The sequence below is a fragment of the Lethenteron reissneri genome, chromosome 43 (assembly GCF_015708825.2).
Source record: "Lethenteron reissneri isolate LAM-NWPU_2019-01 chromosome 43, ASM1570882v1, whole genome shotgun sequence".
Lineage (NCBI taxonomy): Eukaryota > Metazoa > Chordata > Hyperoartia > Petromyzontiformes > Petromyzontidae > Lethenteron > Lethenteron reissneri.
Genome location: NC_083821.1, coordinates 2,222,851 through 2,242,185, shown reverse-complemented (window position 1 = coordinate 2,242,185; position 19,335 = coordinate 2,222,851). Strand labels below are relative to the sequence as shown.

General features: G+C 51.2%; 1 protein-coding gene across 2 annotated transcripts in view; it reads left to right on the top strand.

The window, feature by feature from the left end:
- Positions 1–269: 269 nt before the first annotated feature.
- Positions 270–19,335, top strand: part of LOC133353204 (syndecan-2-B-like) — a 36,988-nt gene continuing 17,922 nt past the window's right edge. Inside the window, exon 1 of one of the 2 annotated variants that reach the window (XM_061569260.1) lies at positions 270–670. In XM_061569260.1, the coding sequence (XP_061425244.1) occupies positions 602–670 (69 nt within the window). In that variant the 5' untranslated portion in view covers positions 270–601. The remainder of the gene's footprint in view (positions 671–19,335) is intronic. The other variant, XM_061569259.1, reaches the window with a different exon arrangement.

The following is a 19,335-nucleotide window of genomic DNA, read 5'->3' as shown; positions in this document are numbered from 1 at the left end:
TCGCCCGCGTCTCCCGCTGTCCACGGCTTTGCGCAGCGGGTCGCGGTTGCAACTTGCAAGGGATGAACCGCGAGCTGCGGTGGAAGATCGCGAATCTACGGGGGATCTTCTGCGTTGAGTCGGCAGGGGGGAGGAGGAGGTGGGGTGGGGAGACGCTGCCTCTCGGCGACTCGGGGCGCTGCTGAGCAACTTATTTATGTGTCGCACCGAGTTTGTAGAGTGGTGGGGGGGGGTTAAAGTTCTTTAATTATTTTCTTTCTTTCGCAGTCTTTCTTTTGAGCAGCAGCAGCAGGAAGCACCCAACACCCGGATCTGGTAGAACCGGATCCAACACGAGCGATCGAAGCAGCAGCAGCTTCAGCCGCAGCAGCAGCAGTAGCGAAATAATCATCAGCAGCATCATCATCATCAGCAGCAGAAGTCGCCAGCGAGGAGAGAGGAGAGAGTTGTGGTGAATTTCGCGCGACTCCACGAGTCTCGACTTGAGTAGAGATCGTCCGTACGGACCTCTCCTCCTCGTACTTGGTCATCGACATCATCATCGGCAGCAGCAGCAGAAAGGAGACATCGTCGTAGCGTGAAAGCAGCAGCAGCAGCAACCATGAGGACCTCATCATCTTCACGTAGATTGACGTTCGCTATTGTCGCCTTCTCTCTGCTCTTCCAATCGGTAAGTGTGTGTGTGTCACAGCTGTGTGTGTGTGTGTGTCACGTGTGTGTGTCACACTTTGTGTGTGTCACCTGTATGTGTGTGTCACACTTTGTGTGTGTCACACCTGTGTGTGTGTCACGTGTGTGTGTCACACTTTGTGTGTGTCACACCTGTGTGTGTGTCACGTGTGTGTGTCACACCGGTGTGTGTGTCACACTTTGTGTGTGTGTCAGATCTATGTGTGTGTCACGTGTGTGTGTGTGTCACGTGTGTGTGTGTGTCACAGCTGTGTGTGTGTCACACTTTGTGTGTGTGTCACAGCTGTGTGTGTGTCACGTGTGTGTGTGTCACGTGTGTGTGTGTCACGTGTGTGTGTCACACTTTGTGTGTGTCACCTGTTTGTGTGTGTGTCACCTGTTTGTGTGTGTCACACCTGTGTGTGTGTCACGTGTGTGTGTCACACCGGTGTGTGTGTCACACTTTGTGTGTGTGTCAGATCTATGTGTGTGTCACGTGTGTGTGTGTGTCACAGCTGTGTGTGTGTCACGTGTGTGTGTGACACGTGTGTGTGTGTCACACTTGTGTCTGTGTGTCACACTTGTGTGTGTGTGTCACCTGTGTGTGTGTGTCACAGCTGTGTGTGTGTGCGTCACACTTGTGTGTGTGCGTCACAGCTGTGTGTGTGTCACAGCTGTGTGTGTGTCACACGTGTGTCACACGTGTGTGTGTCACACGTGTGTGTGTGTCACGTGTGTGTGTGTCACCTGTGTGTGTGTCACCTGTGTGTGTGTCACAGCTGTGTGTGTGTGTGTGTCACACCTGTGTGTGGTCATGGTGTGTGTGTCACACTTGTGTGTGATGGTGGTGGTGTATGATGGAGCGTGTGGTGGTGGTGGTGTGTGATGGTGGTGTGTGTGGTGATGGTGTGTATGGTGGTGTGTGTGGTGATGGTGTGTATGGTGGTGTGTATGGTGGTGATGGTGTGTGTGATGGTATGTGTGATAGTGGTGGTGTGTGATGGTGTGTGTGATGGTGTGTGTGTGTGTGGTGGTGATGGTGTATGTGATGGTGTATGCGATGGTGATGATGTGTGTGATGGTGTGTGTGTGTTGGTGTTGGTGGTGTGTGTGGTGGTGTGTGTGATCGTGGTGATGTGTGTGATGGTGGTGGTGTGTGTGATAGTGATGATGTGTGTGATGGTGTGTAAGTGATGGTGGTGTGTGTAAATGATGGTGGTGGTGTATGTGATGGTGTGTGATGATGGTGGTGTGTGTGTCTCTCAAGTATGGCTTCACGTTGTTGTCTTGAGTTGCATTGCGCTGACGCTGAGCGCTGTGGACGGGATTGCTCGGAGCAGTAACACGCTGCTAGACCAGCGGCATTTGTTCAGTGTTGTTGATAAGGTAGTGCCACTGCTGATGATCACCAAGTAGCGCGAAACATCATCAGCATCACCGGCAGCTTCGCCACAATCACCACCACTACTACTACCATCATCACCACGATCGCCACTTTCAAGACAGAATCATACGAATTCCCACAACCGCCCCTATCATTATCCTCATCATTACCACACCACTACCATCACATACCACCACCATCAATCTTCATCATCACTGCCTTCACTGGCGTCATCATCATCATAATCAACTTCACTGTCATCACTACAACTACCATCACCATCACCCCAAACTTGATTTAAACACACTCTGCGTGTTTGTCTTGAGTCGGCGAGACAAATTGGCCTTACGTTCGTTAGCGTGACATGTCTGTTTTGTATTCACAACATGAGATCGAGAACGGAGCGGTGGGCCAGTGGTTAGCGCGCTGTACTGCCTAAAGTTTGCATGTTTGTGTTGTGAAAGGCAGCAGAGGTAGACTTGTTGGCATCGTCAACATTCTGTGTGCGTCTCATGTGGTCACGAAGAAGCGGCGCGAACAGTTTACACATTTATAGAAAGGTGGCAGCTGTTGTTACATTACTGGGATTTCAATTTCGTATTTAGAAGGGACTTTTGGCAATTGTGTATATATATATATAGCTTTGTAGCTAGAGCATGACGTGCATCATCATCATCATATTCAGCTTCATCTCTAGCAGCATCCATATCAGAGCGGCGAACAATCGATGACATCATCATGGTTATAAATCAGCATCACCATCGTCGTCATCTTCACCGCGACATGCATACACATCGGCATCACCACCAGCTTCGCCACAATCACTACTATCATCATCACCATCACCAGCACTTTCAAGACAGGATAATATTAATTTTCACCATCATCTCTCATCATCATTACCACCATCATCAATCTTCATCATCACTACCTTCACTGTCATCATCATAATCAACTTCACTCTGTCACCACCACAACTATGATGATCATCATCATCACTACCTCTCACCATCATCATAATCACCGCAAACCATCACTCCGTACACACTTGCAAGAGTCGGCAAATGGAGTTGAATGGAGACAGTGTTGGTTGGTGGAGGGGTGGTGGGGGGGTAGAGTCGGGTGGGGGTGAGAGGGGTGGGATGAGAGGGGAGGGAGGAGGTAGTTGAGAAGAGAAAAGAGAAAAAAACGCCACAAATTCTTGTTCGTGGGGGAAAAAAGGAGCGCGACCCTGCACCCCACCCCCCTCCCCTCCCCCCTCCCCTCCCCCCTCCCCTCCTCTTCTCTCGCACAAAAAAGCCCTCGGCTGCCACAGGCGCCAGTGGTACAATGGCCCATCGCCGGCCGCGTTCTGCGTTCTGCTCTCGTCTATAGAAGCCGCCGCCTCCTCCTCCTGCTGCTGCTGCTGTGGCTGTGGCGGCCTCACGCACCCCGAGAGAGAGAGAGAGGGAGGGAGGCAGGGCGAGGGAGGAATGTGTTTAGAAGTCTGTGCGAAAATGAGGGTTGGAATGTGACGCTTGGCGGCACTCGAAACGCGTGGCCTTCTTTAACTCGCTGCCTTCATCCCCATGTCGCCATCCAACGCCGTTACCAAGATACACCCAAGCCGCATGGACGTTACCTCTTAAGCCTCGTACTCTTTGGTTATTTTGCTAAAGTCACGTGGGTGGAAAAATAACATAAAACAAAAAAGAAAATGTCACGACGTTTCGATCGCAACACGAGCGGTCGTCCTCGGGTGGAAAAAAATCATCCAGCAGTGGAACTGCTGAGCCAGAGAGAGAGCTGCCGCAACAAGAGGTTATTTACGTGGCGATGTGCAAGCCTCGTTTCAACGTCATCACCATCAATATGATTTTGTTTATTTACACGAAAGGCGCGTTCCACGATTGTCTCAAGGCGCCTTGTAAGAATAAGGATAAGGCCAAGAGAGACAAAGACGCCAAATTTAATGAACTGACTTGAGAAGATGTAGTTTGCAGATGAGACTTAATTGTATCCGCATTCTCGGTTAAACGAGTATCCGACGGTAGGAAAATCCACAACCCAATAAATGTTTCTCACCTTTAACCTAATTCCATCATCACAATTATCAACATCGCCCACGACTTTGGCTTTATCTTGAACCAAACGTCAACGTCATCATTGACATCAACTTCATCATTCACATCAACTTCATAATTAACATCAACTTTATAATTAACATCAACTTCATCATTCACATCAACTTCATCATTGACTCAAATCCCGGCCGTACCTCTAACCCAGTTTCAAACACGTGGTCACAAGCTCTGTGTGGAGTGGTAATATCAGCGACAATAATAGTGACATTGCTAACATCATCAACCCTCCCGACTGACGTGAAAGATCAGCCCTGACAAACCTACAGTGTTGTAACAGGAGCTGTCTCTCGCAATAACAATAATATCGAACTTATTGCCGCTACCATGAATGTCATGGCCACCCTCATCCTATTGCCAACATCCACATCGTAATTTTCATTACCGCCATAATCACCACCGTCGCCATCATAAGTATCCCATTTCTTCACCACCACTATCATCTTCATCGCCAAGATCATCTTCATCGCCATTACTATCACCACATTCAGCACCATCAACAACTGCCATTCACCCCTAACCGACGGTGACGTTACAACGGCGCTTGTGCCAGGCTAGGTGCACACTGAGACCCACGCATCTCTGCCACCGCTATAATACTTACTGGTCCAAACATCATGAGTCCTCCTTTGCTCGTACCAAAATGTACTAATAGGGGTTTTCCCCTTTTTTCTGGCAACAAAACTGACACCTTTTGCAAGGAATCATGTTTACATTAACCACAATACTTGCAGTCAAATGCAAACAAAAAACAAAAACACTGATAATTTATGCATTGTCCTTGAAACTGATTGGTCCACACCAGAGACAGCTTTTCTTAGAGCCTAGTCTCATATGGTACTCGACCAGATGACGCCAAAAGGCTTTGTTGCCAGAAAAAAGGGGGAAAACCCTATTAGTAGTCCTAACATCATAACACTAACCCCAATCACAGCAGTAAATCTGACACTCGCCATATATCGATCACTAACAATATCTCCAACACAACCCACTTTGTACGAACCCTACTCATAAGAATATTCACCTTTACAACCGTAACATTTGCGCCACACACAACCCTGATTCAATTAAGTTAAGAGTCAATATTCCATTCCCGTATGAAACATAACCTGTTCTTATTTCACCAGCTAAGGGCCACTGAAGTTTGTAACTATTTTTCAAATGCGACCTTGCCACAAATGAGAAACATGCAAACTCAAAATATACAGCAGCAGGCGTCAGGGTCGGGATCGAATCCACGACCTTCTGCGTACCAGGCGAGGGAGTTAACATCTCTCTACCCTGGCGTCGTAGATTTGTTTTGCTTAATGACCAAATCACCTGGAATTCATCCCATCTCATTAGATGTTAGAAGCTCAACAATAATATGAGCCTGGATAGCACTTAGAATGGTGGACTGGCAATCACAAACAGGTTGTTACAGTACTGTGCTGTATCGAACTTTGCGGGGCTATAATCTGGACAGCACAGCAAATTTTAATTTGTTGTCCTGTACTTCTATGCTTCTGCGCCTGTGCTCCGCGCTTTCGCTAACCCGCACTGACCGGCACGGTGAAGTATGATCAAATAACCCTCGCGACCGTACGTGTGTGTGGGGGAAGCCTTCATCCAGCAGTGGATCGGTAACACGGCTCTGCATGTGTGTCGCGTGATTGTGTTGTGGGGAGCGGTGATGTAGCGGTTAGCGCGCTGCACCACGAACCTGGCGAGCCGAGTTCGATTCCCGCTCACGGCCAATACCGGTGACGATTATCTCCACCGGCCCTGGGCCTCCCCCAGGTCATCAGCTTCAAATGAGCACCTGGTGCAGTGTGTAAGCATCGCCACTGGGGAGACAAAGGCGGCCGGGCGTGGTGCTGGCCACCCACCGCCTCGTGCCCCACAGTGCCGGCCTTCATAGGCGCTGATACTCGCTCACAGCTTTTGCCCCCAACAGTCTGTGAAGGCTACACGGGGGACCTTTGGCTTTGTGTTGGTTCGTAAGCTTCCTGTGTAAGCTGGTCGTTTTCTTGGTTCTTTCGGTAAAGTCACGTAGAATAGAAATAATAAATAATAAAAATAAAACATAATAAAATAACACATAATAAAATAATTATTTTAGTATGTTTTATTTTTATTAATTTATTATTTCCATTCTACGTGACTTTACCGAAAGAACCAAGAAGATGAATCCCTGCAGTCACGAAAGCTTTAAATCGAAATTTAAGCTGGTCGTTGTTACTCTGACGAACGGGGGGGGGGAGGGGGGGCACGTGCTACTTATTAACAACACCGCGTGCCTTCAAATCAACTGCGGGGGGTGATTCCTCCCACCCGAGTTCGAATCCCGGCCACGGCTAACCTCAGTGGCGCGTGCGATATCCCTACCGGAGCCATGCCTCTCACCCCCACACCACCCACCGCATACCTCTCCAACAACTTTCACTGACCGTTGTGGTGAAGTATGGTCAGGCGACACCCTCGGTCAACAGTGGGTTGACCCGAGGGCAGTGAATCAATCCGACTACGAACCACCGCCACCACAACAACGGGTGGTACGTGTTGGTGTTGTTGTTATTCGCTTGCAGGTCTGTTCACATTCACGGTGTGCGCCTGCGGTCAATAGGAATGCGAGCATATTCAAATGACCATGGGCGTCTGGTAGAAGCCCCATTTGTTACTTGATTTGAATAGAATGCGTCTCAAGAGTTGTTGTTGTTGGGATTGATGGCTCAGGTGACAAGGCCCCCCCCCCCCCCCCCCCACTGAGCTATGGAGCTATTTTTCAGAAGCGGCCTGGCCTATCAGCACGTGGATATGTATAGCAGCCAAATACTCGTAAACGCGCGATCTCGATGCTTCATGTGGAGGGAAAAACCGGAGGACCCTGGAGGAAAAAAATCCACGCGACCACGAGGAGAGAGACACCGCAAACTCCAAATATGCAGGTTTACACGTAGCAGGCTTCTGCGATCAATAGCCATAAGAGTTTTTTGTTAGGTTAGATTGCGTAAATATAAAAGTGTCGTTAAACCCGCGACCACCCGACACAGCCAATTAGTAAGGTTTGCCACGGGAACAAAACAGGCATCAAAATATACAGCAGGCGTCGGGGTCTGGATCGATCCCACGACCTCCTGTATACCAGGCGAGGTAGTCAACATCTCCTAGCCACCGTGATGATGATGAGAGAGACGCAGACTCCAAATATACAGCAGCAGGCGTCAGGGTCGGGATCGAACCCAAGACCTCCTGCACACCAGGCGAGGAAGTTAACGTTTCGCCACCTGGCACCATGAGCTGACTACAGCTGAGATCCTGGATTGAAAACGTGATTCAGCCTCCCCCATGATTAAACCAGGGTCTCAAGGAGCAGAAGGCAGGACAGCAAGTGGGCTGATCGCCATCTGTTTCTATTTGTATGGGGATAGAGCGTTTCCACCTTACACTCGTGGTTTTTTTTTTCTTCAGCTGCGTGACATGTGGTTTCCTCTGATCCTCTCCCACTTGTATAATAATGACTCATTGTAGAGTGGCTGAAAACATCTTAAAATCATTACCCAGTTGCAGGACCCTCCTGAAAAAAGAGTTATGCTGGTTCACTGTGGCTCTCGTGGACAATACAATTTATTATATTTAAGTTTAAAATACTGAATATAGAACTGCTTTTGTGTTTAGTTTATTGTCCTTCCCCTGCACCTCCGATTAGCACGGTTGGCTACGTGCGCTGTGGAAGAAGTTCTCCATACACGCGCACATAGGTCTGGTTCTCACCCTGATGGCCAGTGACTTGCGTTGAGAAGATCCCCCAGGGTCAGGTGGAGACCCGCAGGTCGAGTTCACGGTGTTAATGAGGCCTCTGTCGGAGTGCCACCTGGTCCTCCACGACTCGACAAAGATTTCCATCTTTAGCAAATTTGGGTAAATACCGGCTCTGAGAGTGAACATTACACTGGTCAACACACTTCTTCTGGCATAAGGTATTCCAACGGTTTTAAGGTAATTTAAAATCTGAAATCAGTTTTTGTTTATCACATCAGGTTTTTGAGATGTCAAATATTGCATTTTCAATAAAAATTGCAGAAGAAAAATATTAAATAAATGTGGATATCTACATAAAATGATATTATAAACACACTATCCTAAAAATACAGCACCATATTTAACACTAAATCAGTCACTGACTCGCAACAACTTGCAATCATAAGTGACAGAGTTAATTTCTGGTAAAATCTATGAAAATGGGGTATGCCGATAGCATACAAATGAGATGTGATAGAGCAAATCTGAGATCAGATTTGGAATCGGCACCCTGAAATTAGTCTAAAACAGCTGCAAAAGTGCAGGCCAGAAAAAAAAAGTATTTTTTGTTGACCAGTGTAATCAGTTCGATTCATCGCATGAATTTATTTCTGCTCGTGATTAACGGTGTTAACGCCGCATCGAAACCGAGATCCGTATTTTTGTTTACCACGTTGCTGGATGGACTCGCCACCCTCACAACGCGAATGTGGAATTTCCACAGCTAGCTTCTGCAGGGGCTCTTAATGCCTCGGATGCTCAACTTGAGCAGCAGGACATTTCTTATTTTAGACTTTTTTTTGTTGCCCTTAAGAGTGAGCAGGGTGAGGATTAAACATCGAGTAATAATTAACAATGCTACTAATTGACAACTGTTGGTCAAGACACTGCTGGATAATGGCCTACCCACCCCGTCTGTGTTTGATGAATTTAGTTTGGTGAGATCCAAAGGTGAAAACCAGATGGAATGATCCGTCGCTGCTGCTGGGTTTAGCCGTGACCGGGAATCACACTTGTGTCTCGCCAGGTTCGTGGTGCCATAAGAGCGAACCATCGCATCAAACTCAGCACCCCCCCACCAAACCATTTCAACAAAAATAAAACCTCAGAGAGAGAGAGCGAGAGAGTTTGTTGAAACTTGACAACACGCATAACCGCACTGTACTGTGTATATTTTTGCACTTTTGGGCACAACTGCCGCGTACAGCGCACTTAAAAGTTGTGTAAACGCGATGTGTAAACTTGCACGCTGGCCAGCCAGCCGGCCAGTGAACTTGTAAAAATAATAAATGCAATTTGTGCCCGTGTGGGTTCCTCCGCGTTTACATGAAGCGACTTTGAAGTCCAAGGCTGGTGGTGGTGGTGACGATGAGAGTGCTAGTGGTGATGGTGATGATGGTAGTGATCATGAGAACGATACCAGTGGCGATGATAAGAATTATGTTTTTTTTTTGTGGTGGCGGTGATGATGATGATGGTAGCGTTGATGGTGATGGTGGTGGCTGATGCTGCTGCTGATGATGAAGTAACTGGCAGTGAAGATGGTGTAAAAGTTGAGGGCAGTGGTAATGTGATGAGGTTGTTGGCTGACGGAGGTGGAGGAGGTGCTGATGACGATGGAGCTGTTGCTCATGATGACGGCGATAATGAATGACGGTGTTTGTGGTGGCAGTGATGATTAATTATACAGCTTCTACGAATGATAATGCAATGATGGTGGTGATAATGTTGATATTGTCGGCAAGGATGGCGATGATGGCGGTGACGATGCTAGTACGCAGTGTTTTAGAAGCCACTAGCTTCCTTCAAAATGCCATATCATGCGGACAATCTGTGGTGGCAGATTACATGGCAGTGCTTACAAAATTAGTGACTAATTATCTAACAGCTTAATTATTTCCTAGATTCTTTACTTTTTTGTTTTTACGCACAAAGACTTGCGCGAGGGGGGAGGGGGAGGGTGCTCCAGTAGCTGCTGGCATGCGTGCCTTCTTCTCGGGGCAAACACGACAACAATCACCCTGTCTCCTCGGCCATGCCAAAGAGACCCCTGCCGGAGGGGCAAAGCCCGAGGAAACTGCGGTCCTCCCGTCGTCACGACAACCACGGGGAGGCAGTGATGGTTCCACAGTGCTGCACACTGATGATGCTCAATCACGATGAAACTCGGCGTTTAATCGTCCTCATGATGCTGATGATGCTGCTGCAGCTGCCTGAAACGAATCTGGCCAAAGTGTCGACTACTCAATTTTGTTCATAATCAACGTTTTTGGGTTTAGATCGCGTTATTTATAAATGTGTCGTAACCCTCCACCACCCGACACGGCCAATCAGTAAAAAAGTGTCACGTTGACAAAAGACAAATAGTTCACTGCTTTAGCCCACCGGTGTGTTGAAGCGTGAAACCACAACATTTACAATTTGAGTACGACGTTTCGCTGGTAATTGCATCCAGCATCATCGGGCAATTCGCCTACGTGTTAAACTGACTACTCAATTTTGGTCTAAAACACGCGGTCGGCTCTGCTGCACTGATGAGCCCTAACAATGATGAAACGGGTGTTACACTGTTACTCGCACAGTCGTCGTTTCGTCGTCGTGCTGATGGCGCAGCTGGTGGTGAGATGTTATCTGCCTCGCCTGGTATGCAGAAGATCGCGTGTGGGTTTCAAGCCAGACCGTGGGGGTGTCTGTATACAGTATTTTGAGTTTGCATCTCTTCTCCCCCCCCCCCCCCCCCGTGGTCACGTGGACTTTTCTCCGGGTCCTCCGGTTTTTCCCTTCACGTTCAGAGCCGACATCGCCGTGCGTTTAGAGTTATTTGGCTGCTGTCATGCATTTCCACGCGATGATGACGATGATGATAAGCCACTTCGTTGAGCTGTCATTCGTGATGGCCAGGGGACTTCTGAAAAAACACCTGCCTAGCTCAGTGGGGCCTTACCTGGATAAATAAAATAAAACATGGGACAAAAATAGAGTTGCAATTTTTGTCATAGTTTTTGATGTTGTGGTTTCTGTGACACAGGTCACTCTCGCGAACGAGACTCATCCTGTCCCTCGTCGAGTTCTCTCTCCTTGGTTCCACAAAAGCAACTTGAATCCAAAAAAAACTGCGTTTTTGCATCAATCACGCGGTGTGTGGTGAGGTTACGTGACCACGCCAGGCGGCGTTATGGGGGCAGCATCCCACGATCGCAACCGTGTGGGCTATTACTTTGTAATTCTATTCGGAGGCAGGAGTCGGAATCACAAATCCATTCAGCAGTAGACGATTGTTATTATTTTAACACGAAGGCTTTTGCGACCAATACCATCCGTAATACAGGTTTTTTTTTTGGGTTAGATCGCGTAAATATATAAAAGTGTCATTAAACCCGCCACCACCCGACACAGCCAACTAGTAAGGTTTGTCACGTAAACAGAATATGCCAATTCGTCACTAGTACCGCACACCGGTGTGTTGGAGAGTAAACCCACAACATTTACAATCTGAGTACGACGTTTTTGCCAGTAATCACAACCGGCTTCATCAGGCAACGGCCAGATTTGTGGAGAAATCCTCCTGTAAGTAGAGGGAGAGATGTGATGACGTCACTTGTGTGCCCTTCTTGCGCGAATTATTAATTATTAATCACACTGTGGGTGAATGCAGCGGCCTCTAGTGGCTGGAGGTGTCACATGAACCTGTTACGTGAAGCGCATATGCAGAGAAAATAAGCGATTCTTCCACAACGCGATGCGAGCCCATGTATCATGGTCTCAAAAATCAATGTTTTTCTTAATTCTTTGCGCAGCAGCAGACAGCCAAGTTGATAGCAACATGGTTTACCAGGTTGGGAGCCTGGGTTCAGTCCTGGGTTAGAATGTTTTAGAGTATTTGGCTGCAATACTTTTACATTTCTTGGCCAGATCACTTCTGAAAAAGATCTATATCGTTCAGTGGGCCTTACCTGGGAAAATAAAATCAAACGTAGTTTAGTAGTTAGTTCCGGTTACTAATGAAGAGGCAAAGAGACCCAGAGAACTACATCGAGACCCAGATATTTACATCGGGACCAAACGGCTTACATTGAAAGCCACGGAGTGACATCGGCTGGATTGTGATGAAATAGGATCTCAAGCATAGCGAGTTTGTGTTCCAGCCCAGTCACCAAAACATTAAGATATCGTTCACCACTGATGTCAATCACACTTGGATCGCTGGGCTCACCACCGTGCTAACCACTGCTCACTGCGCCACCTCTCCCCCCCACCTCCTACCTCTGCTCCCACTTAAATCGCAAATCAATAAAAGGTGATGACATCTCAGGAATTCTCTCATCCACAGGTGGTAAAGAGCCACCTGTGCTCGATGTACCGCGTCACCCATGGGGGGCCCCGTGCGGTCGCTGGGGGGGGGGGAGACGGGGGGAGATATTTAGGAGCTGAAGAGAGAGAGAGAGAGGGAGGGAGGTTGTGTTGGGAGGTTGTGTTGAGGGGTTGCGTTGTTTCCATGAGCAGTGGAAACTGGGGCCCTGCCGGCACAGGGAACGGCCTGGTGCCACCGCCCACTCACAGCCAAGGGTGGGCATCCCAGAAGTGAGATTAATATTAAGTTGTCGTGAGTTAACTCATTGCCAAATCTCTGGGGGGGCGGGAGATGACCGCGTGTTAAGCGCCCCTCCCCGAAACGCCCCGGCTAATGGAGTTTGCGGTCAACGATGATGGAACACGCACAACGATGATCGTCGCTCATCGCCCGACTCCGTTCCTGTACTCACGGCGCAGGTCTTGAACAAACTCTTAGGAACGTGCGAGACAGACGCAGCAAGGGACGAGACGGTGCAAGCCGACTCCCGAGTAAATTTCGATTTCCCATAAATATGCAAAATTCCTCTTGATATGCAAATTATTTTGTCAAGGCGCTCTTCGCCCCCTCCATCCCAGCTTAAATAGTCGCTCCAAACCTGGGGCTTGTCATTCAGACTCTTGTCTTCTCGACAGACCTGTTCTCCACCTGAGGACGGCTACTTGCGTTGTGGCCGAAACGTCGTGAGAATTATTTTATTATGTTTTATTTTTATTATTTTATTATTTCCATTCTACGTGACTTTACCGAAAGAACCAAGAAGATGACTCCCGAGTAGTTGACCCCGCGACGTTCTGTGACGAGGAACTGTGTGGACTTTTCTCCGGGTCCTCCGGTTTTTCCCTCCACGTTTAAAAATCAACCAATATTTTGCTGCCGTAAATCTCCGCACGACTCTAGGCCACTTCGTTGAGCTATCATTTGTGATTGCCAGGTCGCTGCTGAAAAAGAGCTATAGTGTGGCTCAGTGGGCCTTACCTGGTAAAATAAAAACATAGTTTAGTTTATTTTTACCGTACGATGATCGTACCAGCGACCGACGCCACTTCAATTCGTCTTCCCAATCTCCCCCTGGGGGGCACCGGGGCTAGGGGCAGTGTTGGGGGGGGGGGCGGCACTGCGCTGTCCACTCGTCGATTTTGTCGCCAGATCATCCGGCGACTCCGTGCGACGCAAGTCAAAGTGACAAATCTCGCGATTTTTTCCCGAGACGCAGATTTAGAAGCGATTCCAAGCGGCGTGCATTATGGATCCGCGTATCAGTTCACGATGGGTAAGACTGGGTACATGTCTCGGGACATCACGATTCCAGGTGTGTTTTAGGTGGTCATGTTATCGGTTCACTTTGCACGACACTTGGTACATTTCACTCCGGTGTGTCCTCGGTTTGTACTTTTGCGTTGTTCGGCACGACGTCCGGCGTTTGCCCCCCCCCCCCCCCCCACGTGCCGGGAGCTTCTTGAGAAGCCGAATTGAGTCCCTGGCACGGTGGGGCGGAACGTCGGACATCGTTCCCAGCGACACGAGGCACGGCCCGACAAACGCACATTGGGGGCGCGTACAACAGCAGCAACCGCGAAAAAACGCTGTGGCGTCATTGGGTGGACATTTTCCACCCTAGCCATGTGGCGGCTGCGGCGACTTTAAAAAAGGGTCTTCTCTTGGGACCCACAGTGAGTTTTTGAACGTCTGTTTGGAGACTTTCGGTGCGGCGATGTGACTCTAAAACTTTTTTTTTGATAAGAAATGAATTTAATTTTACCAGGTAAAGCCCCACTGAGCTGTGTAGCTCTTTTTCAGACGCGGCCCTGGCTTAGCGCAAATGATGGCTCAACGAGGTGGGCTTATCATCATGGGGTGGAAAGTTATAGCAACCAAATACCCTAAACGCGTGACGTTGATTCTTGAATATGGGGGGAAAAATGGAGGACCCGGAGAAAAATCCACACGACCACCATGGGGAGCGAGAGAGAGACGCAAACTCCAAATATACAGCAGCATCAGGCGTCAGGGTTGGGATCGAACCCACGACCTCCTGCACACCAGGCGAGGTAGTTAACATCTCCTAGCCACCGCGATGATGATGAGAGGGACACGCAAACTCCAAATTTACAGCAGCAGCAGACGTCAGGGTCGGGATCGAACCCACGACCTCCTGTATACCAGGCGAGGTAATTAACATCTCCTAGCCACCGCGATGATGATGAGAGAGAGACACGCAAACTCCAAATTTACAGCAGCAGCAGACGTCAGGGTCGGGATCGAACCCACGACTTCCTATACACCAGGCGAGGTAGTTAACATCTCCTAGCCACCGCGATGATGATGAGAGAGAGACGCAAACTCCAAATTTACAGCAGCAGCAGACGTCAGGGTCGGGATCGAACCCACGACCTCCTGTATACCAGGCGAGGTAATTAACATCTCCTCGCCACCGCGGTGATGATGAGAGAGAGACGCGCAAACTCCAAATATACAGCAGCAGGCATCAGGGTCGGGATCGAATCCACGACCTCCTGTATACCAGGCGAGGTAGTTAACATCTCCTCGCCACCGCAGCACAGCGGGTGGATCGGCACTACCGATCACCCGCCACCTCCTCCCCTCTCCTCCCTCCTCCGCCTCCCAACGCCACTCGTGAAACCACAGAGTCATTGTCCCGGATTCCGACCCGGTCAGTCTGGTCTGAACAAAACAAAAAAGTGAAATGGCCCAGCGCACCCCCCCCCTCCCATGCCTCCACCCCCACCCCTCGCCCCCCATCTCCCCACGTCGCCCTCACTGGACGTGAGAGAGGTTTTTTGCCGTGAGACCCCAGGAGTTTATTTTGTCGGCGCAGGCCACCCCGATAAATAATAGCAAATTAATTCCATGTCGGTTGTGGGGGTGGGACGTATGGTCAAGTATGCTTGACCATACTCCGCTCCGTCTGTCGCACTGCGTCACTTTGATGGAATTTGCTCCCCCCCCCCACCTCCGACAGCAACAATAACGTCGCTCAATTCAAGAAACGCGTTACGCTCTTGTCGAGTCCAACAGTGCTGTTTGTTGCTGGCCCCTCGACGTGTTTGGGACTTTGGGGGGCGGGGGGCGGGTGGGGGAGCGGTTGTTGTTGCTGCCCACTGATGTTTGCCGTGGCCGGGAATCGTACTTCAGTCAACCGGGTCCATCGCGCAGTGTGCTAACCGCTGCGCCACCGTTCCCCCCCCCCCCCTTCTATCAATTGGCTCATTAAAAATGTAAATTAAGTGACGCTCGGGGATTCCTTCCTCCCCAGCAGTGGATAGATCACAGCTGCTGTGTCTGCTGCTGCTGCTGCCGACGATGATGGTCGTGGTGACGATGTGTGGGACGCAGTGTGCGTGCCACGGTGCGGCCTTGTGCGGTCGTCTCGCGCTCGGCGTCTCAGTCGGCACCGCTCGGAGGGATTGTCGTCCTCTTGACCGTCGGGGGAGCAACCACCACCGCCACCGCCACCACCGCCACCACTACCACGCTGCGTCGCCAAGGAAACGGGGATCGCTCCGTGCACTCGGAGAGCGTCGAGTGACGGGCAGCCAATCGTGGAATCGGGTGGTGGCCATCGTCGCGAAGCGTGAAGTTCCACCGTGGCGGTGCGGGGGGGGCGTCGCGTGCGTGACGCAAGGCAGAGGGTCGCTTCGGTCGTACGTTTGTGTGTGTGTGTGCGTGTTGAACTTCTTTCACGCCGTACGTAGCCAACCGTGCTAATCGGAGATGCCCGGTGGGGGGGGGGGGGGGGGAAGACAACAAACTAAAACTGGTTCTCAAGAAATGAGATTGTCAGTGTAGACGATTTAAAAGTGCATAGCTCCAGTGGCTTCCTAATATCGGAAGGAAGAGCGTTCCAGACGGCCGCAGAAGCGCACCCGAAAGCGTCGCCTTTGTTCGTCGGTGAGCAGCCAACATCTGCTGCTGCCGCGATGATGACCACCGGAGTTCTAGTGATGATGGTTTCTGCTGCTTGGCAAGATCAGCAAGGTGTGGTGCTGCGGTTCATTTGTGGCGAGCACGTCATGTGCGACGCGTGCCCTGACGACATAACTACGTGTTCGTTCGGCAGCCTGGTGGTGGGGGGGTCCCCACCACTTGGTTCGTGTTGTTTGGCTCCCAGCGTTTTCTGCCTCGGAGTGGGGGGGTGGGGGGGGGGTGCGTGGGTGGCGGAGGTGGGGGGCTTAGCGGCAGTGAAAGAAACGAAACATAAATCCTTTGACCGTTTTTCACTTTATTTTGCAATGTTGGAAGCAAAAAACAAACCCCTCTCTTCCCTGCGCATCACTAAACCAACATCGCACGGCAGAGATGGAAGCCGGAGCCCCCCACCGCAGCCGCCGTCCGCAGCGAGCCTCCGGCGGTATTTACGTGGCCCTAGTGGAGGGTTCCGGGGACCAGCGCCGCTGCGTCGTCCAGCTGTGCGAGGCTGCTGTTGCTGCTGCTGCAGCTGTGTGAAGTTGTTGCTGCCGTATGTTTTTCTTCCGCGGTTGCCCAAGTCTTGAGTGCCGGGCACGCGCGCGACGGGGTGGCGTGGGGGCTCCTCTTTCGGGATCTTCGGGCCCCCCCCCCCGACCCTCGCTCGCTTCTCTGTTCCGAGGCTTTTTTTTCCCATGCGGCTCGGCTGATGTCCGCCAAGAGAAACTCCGCAAAGTCGGTCCGTCCGTCGCGGGGCGAGCGTGAGCGCCGACGGTCGTACGCGGTCGAGCGAGAGAGGGCTCTTGTTCTGACCGAAAGAAATCGCGGCATTGACGGTGAGCTGTGTACGGACCTACGACATTTAACGTACGTCCCAACAACAACAACAAAAAACGTGACCGCGCACCGGCATTTGCGCGTCGATCTCGCTCTACGTTCGATGGCGTGGCTTGCTAAATCTTCGACGCTGAACGACGCCTGCCCGCAAAAACGTGCCGGCCAGAGAGGGTCACGTCGCCCGGAGGCTGCTACGTGGTGGAAGTCGAGCCGGGGGCGAGCGGGCGGGCCGCCAGCCGCCCTCCCGTCACAACCGGACGACGGGGTTCATCACGATGATGCTCGCGATGAACCCCATGTCCACCCCTCACCCGTGTCCACCTGGGAAAGTAAACGCGGCGCTGCTGCCAGCCCAAGCGGAGGTTTCGCGACGGTGGCGAGCAGCGCGCCGCTGCGATGTTGACTCGTCGGATCAGCAGCGCAGGTGGCCGACCGACGGTTTGACTCGAACGCACCGAGTCGGGCAGTCGGCGGCACGTGGTGGTGCCCCCCGCCTCCGCCCCGCGCTCCCCCAGTCTGATTCCCCGTTCGCCATCGGCGGCGTTCCATGACGCAAAGAATCCCTTGGGGAAACTCGCGGACGTTGCGACTTTCCCCCCTACCCCCTCGCTCCTCCATCGCCCCGAGCCCGAGATTTTGACGGATCGTGCGGTGTAGCTCCTGAACAATTCTTCAGGTGGTGATTTTGTCGCTGCGCGACGTGGGGTGCACATTCCGTGGCCGTCTGTCCGAGTCTTGCGTGTCTCCCTCTACGTAAGTCCGCGGACTCTCCACGTGAGTCTGCGGGTTTCTCTGCCGGCCTGCCAGTCTCTGCGTAAGCAATCGGCGATTGGCCTGAGACAACCAACTCGACCACGCCGACAAAGCCGGTCTGAGCGCATTGGTGGCGGCTGAGACCCGGCATTGAACCCGGGACCTCAACAGCTCCGGCTCGGCGCTCTGACCTCCCAGCCACCGGCCCACTTCCACTTTCTTACTTTTCTAGCATCAACCGTATTTCCTTGACGTGGACAGTCACGGAAGACTTTTATTGGCCCTATTTGACTACGTGAGGTGGGCAGGCGAGGGAGGTGCTTTCCCACGGCTGGCCAATGGCATTGTGGGCAGGGTGCCCTTTGACCCCTCGTTATTGGAGCGCCGTGGCGGTGGTATCGGTCGCGGAGCGATCGCGAAACGACCGCGCCTGCTCTCTCTCTCTGTGCAGAGGTTGGCGGTTCGAACCTGGCAGTGTGCCCCGGTAAATACCGCGATCGTAATAACCATGAAGACGTGCGGCGTCGGCTTCACAGTGGATGTAATTGTCCACCCATTTTTTTGCGTTTAGTTGTCCTCCCCCACACCCGATCATCACGGTTGGAGGAGGGCGCTCGCTCACATCGGTGAACTTAAAACAAATTTCGATTAATTTCTTCGACGTGGAATCATCGTCATTGTCAACGGCCTAGGTGAAGCCTTCATCCAGCAGTGGATTAACCATGGCTTATGATGATGATGGTGGTGACGACGACGATGATGGTGGTGGCGGGCAGAGTTATCGAACTTCCCCCACCCATCGCTCGCAACAAACGCTCGCGATCGGCGCCTGCCGCGTGCTCTGGAAGTGTTCTGGAACTGCTGCCTGGCTGCGGTTTAGCACGGCTAATTTAGGCTCCCCTTGAATTTCATTGCCATACTGAGAACGCGGGAGAGCGTGCGGGAGAGCGCGCGGAAGAGCGCGCGGGAGAGCGCGCGGGAGAGCACGTCACGTGCAACCTTTGGCAAAGGTGCGAGCGACGATGATGCTCGCGATGAACCCCGTGTCCACCCCTCACCCGTGTCCACCCCCGATTGTGTAAACCGACAAAGCGCTGGTAATTATTCTAAGGAAACCATCAATGCTCATTATGTTGTTGCTCGCTAAGTGAAACTTCCGCAGGCTGCGTCGTCCGTGAAACACAGCGCCGCATATTTAGAATTTACCCGATTTACCAAATTAATATTTTATTATTACGAGAAAAATTCCAACCGCCCTTCCCAAAGGTCAGCCGCTGCCGCCGCTGCCACCGCTGCGTTGGCACAGTCACCTGCACGGAGCCGATTGGCTTCGTTGATCAGCGCCGTGCGATTACATTCCTGCCCACCCACCGCTCGGATCTAATCGGCGTTGCTCTCTTCCTGCCACGTCCACCGGGGGTGTACCGGCCGCTCCGTGGCGGCAAGCGGTGACCAGAGGTCGCAAACGGGTTTTGATTCATTACCCGTACCCATACCCGGCCGCACCAGGGTCG